At 43.8% G+C, this 12,080-nt stretch overlaps 1 protein-coding gene across 1 annotated transcript in view; it reads right to left on the bottom strand.

Moving 5' to 3' along the window:
* Positions 1 to 12,080, bottom strand: part of sorbs1 (sorbin and SH3 domain containing 1) — a 30,306-nt gene that overhangs the window by 4,610 nt on the left and 13,616 nt on the right. The window contains exons 13-23 of the mRNA XM_079249285.1: positions 11,538 to 11,587; positions 9,411 to 9,589; positions 6,026 to 7,477; positions 4,835 to 4,899; positions 4,506 to 4,676; positions 3,811 to 3,857; positions 3,533 to 3,647; positions 3,245 to 3,370; positions 2,959 to 3,153; positions 2,238 to 2,759; positions 958 to 1,053 (exon numbers count right to left, since the gene is read on the bottom strand). Of these exons, the coding sequence (XP_079105411.1) occupies positions 958 to 1,053; positions 2,238 to 2,759; positions 2,959 to 3,153; positions 3,245 to 3,370; positions 3,533 to 3,647; positions 3,811 to 3,857; positions 4,506 to 4,676; positions 4,835 to 4,899; positions 6,026 to 7,477; positions 9,411 to 9,589; positions 11,538 to 11,587 (3,018 nt within the window). The remainder of the gene's footprint in view (positions 1 to 957; positions 1,054 to 2,237; positions 2,760 to 2,958; positions 3,154 to 3,244; positions 3,371 to 3,532; positions 3,648 to 3,810; positions 3,858 to 4,505; positions 4,677 to 4,834; positions 4,900 to 6,025; positions 7,478 to 9,410; positions 9,590 to 11,537; positions 11,588 to 12,080) is intronic.

The raw sequence follows: 12,080 nt of genomic DNA, 5'->3' as shown, positions 1-12,080 counted from the left end.
TTTTTGTTTCACAACCTCCTACGCAGCTGTGAAGGCTGGGTAAGATTAGCTGCAGGGGTGTCCAAAATTGACCCTCGAGGGCCACTGTCCTTCAGGTTTTCGATGTATCCCTGTCCCAACACACCTGGATTCCATTAAATTGATCAAATTTTGACTAATACTTTTAAGTCAGGTGTTTTGGAAGAGGGATACATGGAGAACCTGCAGTATTGTGGCCCTCGAGGACCAGAACTGGGCATGCCTGTGAGTCTAAGTATTAAGTCACACATGTCTTTGTTAATATGGAACTCATGATATAATAACTTTTTAAAAGATAATTTTACATGCTATACATTGATTTTGTAATGCAAATAATTTATTAAACCCAAGGAATATAGATTTTCTTAAAAATTAGTTTTTGGTATTTACATCAACAGTGGTATGTTTTATCACAGCATTTTAATATGTTTGATTTACAACTGAAAAAAACATGTTTAAATGTGCAGTATATTATTTAAAACTGAGCTGAGTAGAGAAATTTTACGTGTTGGCTACCTGTTAGCGTAATTTTTCCCTAAGTGAGCAAAGCTAAATTTAGGGAGGCATTGTAAAGCTAAGCTAAGCTAAGCTAAGCTAACCAGCGTCTGTAGCATACCAATTCCAAAATACTTTTGAGTTATACTGGTTTGATAGCTGTCAAAAAAACAAGAGGAATGTGATATATTCACACTCTCACTGAAATTTATTAAGCAAGAAAGCAAATTCAGATTTTTTTCCCCAAATGTCAAACAACTGGAAGAGCAGCTCTCTTGTCTCACATCTAAAATGTTAGCACAAGATAAATGTAATGGGAGTTAAAGATGATGTGAGTTAAATGGATATTTAAACATGATAAGTTTAATAGGTTCAGCAAACTATTCTGTAACTTCAAACTACAAGTAACATTTTTTTGTACACTGCAACTTTCTACCATCTTACCGCAAATGAGTTGACATTGTTGTTATCTTGGATGTCAAAAAGCATCACAGGGCTTCTGGAGCTCCGTCCATGATGGTCAGCTTCATTCTTTACAAACTGCAACACAGGATAGATCAAAATGAGCATCTGCAATTGTATGTTGCCATTTTTCATAGCCATTCAGGTTGCATTACTATGTCGGAGGAAGCTTCAACCTTAGACGAGCAAGTGAGACCTGTTAATACTTACTCATAAATATGTCACCATTTTAAATAATCAGCCAGCCTCCAATGACATCTAAACTATCACACCTTTAGGCAGAACAACACCATGCAACCATGTGCTGAAAACTACAAAGATAAAGTAACTTGAAATCTCTGATCAGTTCTAAAAATGCAAGTATATCAATGGTAATAGTTTTTGTGAAGGGGTATGTTCAAGACTTCCACACCATCATAGCCATGACATTACACGAAGAATCTTGTGAATGTTTACAACTGTTGTCATGTACACTATCTTAATGTAAAGTGGATCCTTTGATATGGTTTTGTCATGATATCCACACATTCTTATGACACGATAACCTGTTGGTTGACTTTAGCAGGCCTCATCATCAAATGTACAAAAAATAATGAGCTTTATGTGTTTGTACTTCATTTTATTGTTTTGTTTTGAATCTGAATCTGTTCCTTGACCTTTAGTTGAGTCATAAAAACTTTTTTGTACAACCCTCACTGTTAACCTTACTATTACGTCAGCTTCTCAAAAAACAGATACTGACAGGCCATGCTGTCTTGGTAAATCAAGTTGTCAAAACAAAGACATTTCAAATAATGTAATCTTGGCTGTAAAATGACACAAGTAGCCAAATGACCCTTAAATGACAGCAGTCATAAATAATCACGCAGACTCCTTTAAGTTCAGGACAGGCATCATGTCATGGTTTTGACAGGGTCTTGTCAATCTTTTCCACATCCTGTCAAAGTGTTACCATACTACCACATGCACTTCTTCACAACGAGGAAGTCTAAACTCGCTACACAAACACTGTAAAACCGTTGTTAGTAGTGCACACAACAACATGCAGACTTGCAGCTGTGAGAATGGAGACCAGATTAATCTGCTTTTCCAGTCGTCCAAAGAGTTAAAACCAACTTCAGGTCAAATTCTCAAGTTAGTTGCAAACATGAATGTCCACTTCATCGTTTCAGAACAGCAATTCCAGAAAATCACACAGTGACCAAAAGTCCATGTCCCAAAGTGACGCTAAGATGCAACACTACACACCATGCAGAAGATACCTCTGCAGGGCTATTCTGTCTGCTGCCCAGGGCTGTTTGGCCCCTGTCCCCCTCAGCGCCTTCCCCCTCTGTCAGCTCCTTCTCCCCCCTTAGCCAGCCCTCCAGCACTGGCCCGCTACTAGGGCTCACACTGCGTGACAGATGTGGGGAAGGAGGGGAAAGGAGGAAGTCCTCCCCCTGAGGTGGGGTGAAGGTTAGGAAAGGAGTGGCTGAGTTGGGTCTCGGCGGGTAAGGAGGGGGCAGAGGGGAAGCAGATGGTGAAGCCATGGGGGAGATGCAGTATGGGCTGCCGGTGATGGGAGGCACGGGGCTGACAGAGAACGGCGGCGGCAGGTACTCGCCGCAGCGATAGGATACAGTGGGCAGTGGTGGCAGGGGAGGGGTGGGGGCAGCAGGAGGACTTCCACCTCCCACCGTGAGAGAGATCCACTCAGAGGAGACGGCATGGACCTCAGGGGACACAGAGCGGCGGGGGGAGCGGGGGAGAGGCAGGGGGGAGGTGGTCAGACGATTACGATACAGCTTTTTAGTGCAACATGATGATGAAGACAGAGAGAGGAAGAGGAGATAAAAGAAAGGAAATGGAAATGAAATATGAGACAAATTTAAAAAAAAAAAACACATTGAAAAGATAAATGGGGAGCGGGCTAAATGTAGGAATTTCTGACTCATCAGTGATGATGGATAGATGTTTAACACACCGCTTTGTTTCAGAGTTTACCTGAGGAGACGCGTTGGTGCTGCGCTGTGGCGACTGGCTGATGGGAGGATCGGGGTAGTCCACGCCATTTTTAACACGGGGCCGTTTGTGCACTTCTACATAGGTGACCGGGAAGATACCTTGCCGATTGGTGCCTGAGATCTTGCCTTCATACCAGTTCTCATCAACTCTGCGAATCAGCGTGATCCTCTCTCCCTGCACAGACACAAGACAGGTTCAGAAAGAACTTGTTGGAAGAAGAGTTACAGGTTTCAGGTCCACTTCTTGACTAAATCCAGCTCTGCACCTTTCTGAAGGACATTTCCACCACCGTGTCTCCTGCAAAGTTGAAACGGGCCACAGCCTCTCCATATTCCAGCACCTGTACTGGGGCACTTTTCTTTGGTTGTGCTTTCTCTGTCGGTGGAAGCAGCTGTGTGATGAGATCATTTAGAAATTATAAATCTGACATGCCAAGAAAAAACATATTGATTGCGCTGATGCAAAATGTAGTTAGAGATGACAAAAAAAGAAAACTGTGTGAGTTACAGTTTAACATACAGTTATAGTACAAAAGAAAGCAGGCAGAACCAACCTCGACATAGCTTCTGGGAAAAATACCAACTCTTCCGTGATGTTCACCCTCATACCAGTTTTGATCTACTTGTCGTAGGATATACACAATGTCTCCCTTCTGAAATGGTAATTCCCTAAATATGTATATTTGGGAGAAATGAGAAGATGGAAGACAATATGTCAATGTTACATAATTGCTGGTATTCACATGTGTAATTAAAACAAGTACCATTAAGGATTATATCACTAAAGGTGTTTTCTCCATCATTTGTACAGATTCTGATTATTTCCACTTACTTTAGGGTTTCTGCTCTGAAGTCAAAACGAGCCATGGCCGGAGTTTTCTGTGCAGATATAAAAATGAAATTGGGTGAATTCTTAACCAATGTCTACAAGCACAACTAATACTGCACTGCAGAGACAAAGCACATGCAAAATAACTTTTAAGTGCTCAATCTGCTCTATTTCGTCTATTATTCTATCTTGCCTTTGTTATTTCCAGGACTTTGCTGTAAGCTGTAAATCTGTGTTGTCTGAGTTGCCCTTCCTGCGTCCGTGAACATAAATGTTCTAGCAATGGCAGGAATGATGTGCTTGTGACTGACTGGATTACTTCACCTCTGGAGCATGCTCTATGACAAGTCAGTTGTTTACAAAAAGAGTGTTGTGCTAAAAAAGCACGTTAATAAAACCAGAAGGGTGGCGACGAATACCAGCCACAGTGCATCTACACTGGTGTGTTCTATGGGACTGCCACCAGAGTGTGTAAGTGGTATACATATTCAGTGACAAACTCAGCTCCTGTTTTGCATTCTATCCCTGCTCTCACCCTCTTTAGACTCAGAGGAGAGAGCCATCTGTGTCTGCAGAAAAGCCTGCTGACAAGTGTAGCACTCCTCCCACCCTTGTCCTCAGCCTGACACACAAACTGACAATGCATCTGCTGTCTCTTTTCCTGCTTACAGAAGGATAAGACATGGCCTGTATTGTACCTCAATGCCTGATTTCCTTTTCTCTGCGTTATCTGTGATGTTAAGCAGGTCTCCGAAGCGCTCATTGGTGATGAACTGGTGGTGTGTCGGGACAATGCTCGTGTGTCGCCTCGACGCCGTGTCGGCCTCTTCCTGTTCCCGCTTCAGCCGCCGCTGCTCCTCCAAGATTTTCTGCCAGGAAACCACAGTTTGTCCACTCAAGATACACACCACCTCTACTCTTTATCCATTTATATATAATATTTATTTGAAAACTTATAAAACAACCCTCTTTACTAAAAAAAACAGTCATTTTCTGAAAGTTTTGCTTACATTTATGGACAATTTACCTCTTTGTCACCATGACGCCGCCTCAATACTTCATCTTGGCTTTCCCCGTGAGCTGGGGAGGAGTCTGACACAGAAACAGAGAGGTGATCATGCTGGAAAGACTTTGTTATTATCTTTATAACAAACTCACAAATGAAGAACCAAAAATGTTCATTACATTATAATGAGAATATTGCAGTCAAACTCCTCAATTCAAATGAACAGAATAAGAAAATAAAAACTAATCAAGCATGCTAAAAGTGAACACCAGCATAACTGCACAACTAAATGAATCACACCAAAGGCCAAAGGTTTAACAACATGCATGTAGATATGAATGGAATGACAAAACAAGTGTTCATGAAAAAACAAATGCAGGCGAGAACATATGGAATCTACTGTAATATATATATATATATATATATATAAAAGGAAAAAAAGACTGATGTTGATGAACAAACCTGCATCTAATTTTTCATTTAAGTTTCACGCGACTACACCATTAGACCAGCACAGATTCCAATCAGTGTCCAATCCAGGAGCCCAAGAAACAGCATTTTTTAAAAAGTTTTAGATGCTCCAAGAGCTATATGTTACAGAAAATAAGTACAAAAAACACCCCTCTCTAAATGGGGAATTAAAGATGGCAGAAGACTCATAAAAAAGCAGAAAGAATAAACACATGAACGTGGTAAGACATCAGTTTGAGAAAACGTATGCAATGCTACGTCCCTTTTTTCTGCCTCAAGTTAACGATGAATTCTGGGAATGTATTTATATGTGGGGCAGGCATTTAATTGTAAGTTATTGCTTTACATTGCTTCATACAGATGTAATAAAATGCAAAACATCACATGTATTGATGTGATGCTACGCAGCCTCTGGCACTCATGCATACAGCTCAAATCTGACGTCCAGAGAATACATACGTTACCAAAAGCTTCCTGAACCTCCTGCAGTGCACTCACCGCAGTGTTTTGATGGGTTTTGGGGGCCATGCTTATTCACAATGAAATGGAAGAGTACCAAACAGCAGACTCAGAATGACATGGAGGATTTCCTGTCACTTACAAACATCACACAGACTAGAAATGGAAGGCGGTTGCATTGCTTTGGTGAGGAAAAAGGGACACGAAGTGAAAACAGAGTCGAGGTAAATGAGTGACCACAAACGTAGAGGGTGACAGCGGTGAAGGGATGGAGATAGCCACCTCTGCAGGGAGCTGCCAGCGGCTGCAGTAGGTTCCCGTTGGCGTCCAAGGCCTGTCCGTTACTCAGCTGTTCAGTGTCGCTGCCCTCCCCGTTACTCAGTCTCTCAAGAACCTCCAGCGAGGAGAGGCGCTGAGGGATTAGGGGCCTGAGCTCAGGAGACAGGCGACAGGGCCTCTGAGTGTTTACTGACACCCTGGTGGCTAACAGTGTCCTTCGAGTTTGGTTGGACTGCAAATTCTTCCTTAACCTGAAGGGAGAAGGGCCCATGAGGAAGAGGTTCCCAGGCAACATGGTCTTCCTCTCTAAAGATGGGGGTTTCTCCTGTTGGGTTGTGGCTTGCTGCCTCTCATGCCTGAGGATGGTGGTGAAGCGGGTGTAGGAGGCTGGGCAGGATCCTTTGCATTTGCTGGGTTTAAGCAGGAGCTGATGGTTCAGGTGGTGCAGGAGATGGTGATGGTGGTGGTGGAGATGGTTGTGTTGTGGAGGGGACACCGTAAACTGTGCCGATGGGCTTTTTGACTCAACAGCATTTTGGTGGGTTAATTCTTGAGAACTCTTTTTGAAGATCTGCTCAACTTCAGCCTCAGTGTTAGAAGGGGAATCAGTCCTGATGTTGTGTCCGTCCTCTGAGGAGGAGGCAGTCTCCTCTACAGTCACACTGTCTGGTGAAGGGGCCTCCGCCACACTGCTTTTGCCCTCTGTCTCCACCGGGACGTGGACGTCAGTCTGTGAGGTGTCAGCTACCAAAAGGGCCTCAGCTGACACTGCAGAAGGCATGTAGAGGTGGGCAGGACTGTGGTTGGGGCTGTGGTTGTGGCTGGAGTGCAGGGTGGGCAGGGAAGAGGAGCGGCTGGGGGCTGAGCTGGACCTCTGAATGATCATTTCAAACTCACTGACCCGTGATGACACGCTGTCACGTGGAATGCCACACCCGTCGTCCATCTCCGCCTTGTCATCCTCCACCTTTGATTTCTCAAAAAGGGAGGTCAGGCTTCGAACGCTGCCATGGGGGCTGCAGCCAACTGAGCTGGGCCGATGGATGTGATGCATACTCCTGTACAGGCTGGAAAACTCAGAAGTACTCCTCTTAATTGCAGGGGAAACATTCCTGAGGCCATCGAAGCACTCACTCCCACAGCTGGACTTAGAGTCTGATCGCTGCCCGCTTTCGCTTTCCTCTGCTGTGTCACATGGTCCCGTGTAGAGATCCTCACAGCTGTGGGCCTTCGGGCATCTAGAAGCTGTAGTCCTGCTTTCCTGACTGTTACCACTGGGGGGCAACAGCTTGGGCTTGAACTTCGATGGCAGGATTTGGGGTATGCAGGCTTTGGCAGCAGATAACGGCTTCTTACTCTTACACTGGTCACCTATTGCATTACCGGCAAGAACCGATCGACCATTTACAGAGGAGCAGGGTGAAATTATATAGCCATTCCCACCTTTATAATCCACTGGCAAGCATGCAGGACAACAGAATAAACAACATATTAGATTACAATGATCACAGGTTTACACACATACACTAATACAGTCAGGCACATTTTTTTAGATATAAAACTAAACTCCAACAAAAGTAGATGAAAAGAAGAAGCAAACTTGATGCACTGTGCATCAAGTAATAAATGTTGCACTGAATAATGCTGTATATGAATGGAACCAGAAGAAATAGTATTATTATGACCGCAAACAGCAACACAAGTATCAAACAGTGATATACGATGAAATGTCATGTGATGTTGGAGGTTATTTAGAAGTAGGTATTATGGTTTTGTACCGTAAAAAGAAATCTAATCACTCCTCTTACACTTTGATTATTTATATGTATTAGTAAAAAAAAAAAAATCTCTCAGAGCTTTAACGTCCCACACAAATCTCCTCTACTTTTAGCCATTAGGCAGACGCCTGCAGTGGCTGCTGGCAGCGCCGTTAGTACGCTACACAGTTGTAAACTAAAAATGTATCCTGAGTCAGCCGGCCCAGTAAAATGTGTCAGTCAAAAACCTGTAAGAAAAACTCATGTCAGTTCCTGGCGAGAGTCTGCTTGTGATAGCGCTGCAGATGGTACTGGGAAATGACACAACACTTTCACATGCTGCGAGGCGCCTCAGTGGAATGAGTGACCGATCTGTCACAATCATATCTGCCAGGAAAACACAGACTGAGAAAGCTGACTTGATATTTTATTGATGGCATATGGCAAGTAAAGAGTTCCCATCCTGGCAAACTAAAAAAAAAAAAAACCCTGAAGGAGGCTCAGTTTTCTTAAAACACAAAGATTAGAACTGATTTTTTTTCCTCTTTTTATTACTTTATTTCTTGAGCACATGACAGAAACACATGATGAAGTGTTTGGGTTTTCAGGCTCGGCTGTTTCTTTGGGCTTGTCTACACTTTACCTTCTGTGTCATGAACAGTAAGTGACTCTAATGATGAAGGTGGTGCCTCAGGCATGAGCTCAGTGAAGGAGTGTGCTAGTCAGTTGACTGGAGAGCTGGATTCATTTAGTGCTTTATTGGCTCTCTAATCCAAATGACTACAAACTTCAAGTATTTCTTAGAAGTATTGCACTAAAACTGCTGATGTGAATCATTCTTCAACTGTAATGTTGACATTTAGTTACAATTATAGCCGTTATTGTAGAAAATGAACCAGACTTAGATGCGATATCTGCTATGTGTCTTTCCAAATGACATGTATGGGGTCACAGTGTCCCTTCCTTTCTTTTTACTTGCACCTCTTCTTCTCTCCACCCCTGGTGTTTCTCTCCCTGACCATGTGCATAGACATTCCAGCCCCTGACCTCACACTGACAGCTGACTTCCTCATGCCTGCCCACCCTCTGTGTCCCTCCCGGTTTATCTCAACCTCGTCTGGCTGGGTTGTGAAGAGCAGAGCTCTGTTTATCTCGCTTGTACCTCCTCATCCATGCCTTCTCTGGCACTAGAACACTCTGGAGTCTTGCCCTAAGCCTGCCTGGCGACTGGCAACTCACAACTGGAGCAAGAGGAGGGGGAAAAATCCCCAAGGTTAGCTTCCATTGACTTTACAAGACCACCTCCCTCCCTCCTTCCATGAGTTTTTCAAAGCAGATGGCTTGTACATGTTTGATGAGAAGATCCATGGTGTCAATAACAAATCAAAAGCTGCATTGGGAGGGGTGAATGCTGTGAGGCCAGGAGCAAAGAAAAATGTGTGAATCCCAAAAGAAAGGTAAACAAAAACATGTGTCCCTGTCTGAAGCTTTCAACGGTCCAACATCAGTGTCTGCAACACACTGGTTTTGTCTCAGCGGGAAAGTTTGTTACCAGTGTGCTGCATAGTCTAGCACATCCACATACACCTGAGATTTTATGAGCCGCATATGCAGAGAAGCTGATGTCTTACCTTTAGAGGAGGAGGAGCTCCCATGGCGCTTGTTTAGAGCCCGTAGACCTTGTAAGGGAATGTCGCCACCCTCCAGGACACTCTTGTAAACATGACGGTCACATTCTGGAGCCGTAGGCTCACTTGTAGATGATCCTCTGTCCTTCTCCACCTCGCTGTGTCCAGACTTGCTCGAGGAGCTAGACCACAAATGAGAGGAGAGCAAGGCAGCTAATTAAATGCAGTCAGATTCACTGGAGGAGCTTTGCTACATGTTTTTTATGATAAACAGAGGCACACAAATTGGGTAATGAGCTGTCATATGGTTCTTATTTAGCCTATCTTGAGGTTATTCCTATCTTTGCAGACTTGTGGGAAGCAAAATGATCAGTCAGAAAAGCCAAAGTTGAGAGGAAAAGTGCAGAATTAAGAGACTGATGTTGAGAGAAGACGCTGGCTACAGCAGATATCTTGGCATTCCAGAGGGGCCAAAGGTAGAGATTTCTATAAATATTCTCTTGAGCATTCCCACATGGTGCATCAGCCTCTGCCCATGCACCTGTACACCTCTCAGCTTTACTCTCTTTCACATGCTGTCATGTGTTACTCACACAGCTCCCCTAGCAAACGCAGTCATTACACAGGGTAAGGTTCCAGTACCTTCCAGAGAAAATAAGACCCCACGTAAATCATTTTCATTGGGGTCAGGAAAGCGAGGGACACATTTTCCAAAATGTGTTCAACATCTGCAGCCTTTGGCGAGTTTTACAAAACTTCTTCAAATGTATGGAAACGTCTCTGCTCTTGTTCACTCCCCCTGACAAGAGGCTCTTTCATAGCCGGCAGAAAAATGTGTGTGCACTGCTGGTTGTTGAGATCCATTAAAAATCAAGTTAGCTCTAGGTTACATTCAAGAATTCACATAAATGCTCGACAGGAAATATAGCCGGAGTCGTGCAAGATTAAAATAATCTCACGACAAGGTTCTGGTAAAATCTAATGCCGATGTGACACCTGAGAGAAAACCACTGGCAGCACTTCCTGCAGTATAAGAGCAATGTTTATATATCTGGAATGACAAGGCATTCCTTTATAAGCCTGTTGCCAAGATCTACCGCATCATGTTGACAGCTCTTGTTGTGAGGCAAGTTTATTTATATCAGTCTTCTGACAGCAACAAAATGCTGCTTTAACTGTATCTTTTCAAATTAGAACACAATGGCTCTTTATTTAGCCAACACTTTACAGCTACAGAATCTGCTATTTCAAGCAAATATAATCTTTGCAAACTTTTTTTTATTTTTAAATGTCCACAGACTGTGGCAAAAAAACAAAACAAAACACATCCTGCCATAAACATGTGTGCCTTCGAGGGAAGTCACTTTATGAGCAGAGGTTCCCTTTGAACAACTTCTGTGTGAGCTTCCACCACCCTTTAATCAAACATGTTTCCCCTTTTCGGAAATATCAACCAATCAATGGATGAAAAAGCTGGCTTGAGGATCTCTTTAAAATCCGTGGCCTTGATGACATAATGACTGTAGCAGATGGAGAGCAGAAACAAATGGGGAAGTTTATTTTCACTGGACTGTAAGCGTGAGACAGTTACCGTCTCAAATTCTTCCCATTTTATTACGCATACAAAAATAGATGCTGTCATTCTCATCCAAAAGAAACAAAAAGATCAAGGGGCTGGGGGGAGATTTGTTTGAATTTGAGCTTGTCTTTAATAATTCACTTACTGGTCTTAGAGCTGCACACTCACATTCAGCGGGAGATAACGGTTTTTAAGTTATGCAGCAGCTGGGTGAGTTCCCTCTATCCCAGTGACATCCAGGTTCCTGTCTTTAAATATATCACCACATAGCAGTCATGTCGTCCCTCTACAACCACCCAACCCCTGAAAAAAATTAAATGCAGACAGAGGACACTCTGTTCTGTTTGCTTTTTTTTTTTTCTTCATTAACAGGATCTCCTCAGGAAACAGGAGTCCCCCTTTCCTGAAAGCGGGCAAGTTCTATGGGGTGGAAAAGTCTCTCACTGACATTTATCCCCATTACAAACCTGAAATAATCATCAACGTGCTGGGAGGATGACACTAAATGTTATGGATAAGCAGTCAAGTAAGAAGGAGAAGCGTGGACTTACTACTGCTGCAGGTCGGAGGCTGTTTCCAAGGGGGTGAAGGAGGGGGTACTCTGCAACAAACCAAACAAAGAAGTCATTGATAGATCCACAGGAAGGTCTCCTCCAGCTAGAACAGAGGCAGCAGCATTAGCTAATGCCAGATTCTCTCCTCTTTTCTTCTCTATCGTTCACTCGCTGCTGTGGGTTTCTGTCTCGAGCGTCCGAGCTTATGAGCTTCTCTGGACTGGGCTTGGCATGAACGGGTAAGCGTGTGTTTTGGCCTGCATGCAAGTGGGAGAAAACAAGCGGCTGTAAAGAGAGTGGAAGGGAGTAAAGGGGGGTGGAGGGAGGTGGGTGGGCGTGCATCGGTCAGGGGGCGCCCATGCGGGGAGGGGGCTGTCACAGGCTCAGCCAATGAGCTGCTGTCTCTCAGTGAAGCCATCTCTTTTGTCTGGTATTGAGTCACTCTCATTACCACTGGACCAGACCGGGGGACAATTAACCAGCTGGTGGTGCGAGGAGGCCAAATTACACACACATTTATACACTTACACACACACACAC

Source organism: Telmatherina bonti, assembly GCF_933228915.1.
Source record: "Telmatherina bonti genome assembly, chromosome: 11".
Taxonomy (NCBI): domain Eukaryota; kingdom Metazoa; phylum Chordata; class Actinopteri; order Atheriniformes; family Telmatherinidae; genus Telmatherina; species Telmatherina bonti.
The sequence above is the reverse complement of the archived record's forward strand: the minus strand, read 5'-3'. Positions and strand labels throughout refer to the sequence as shown.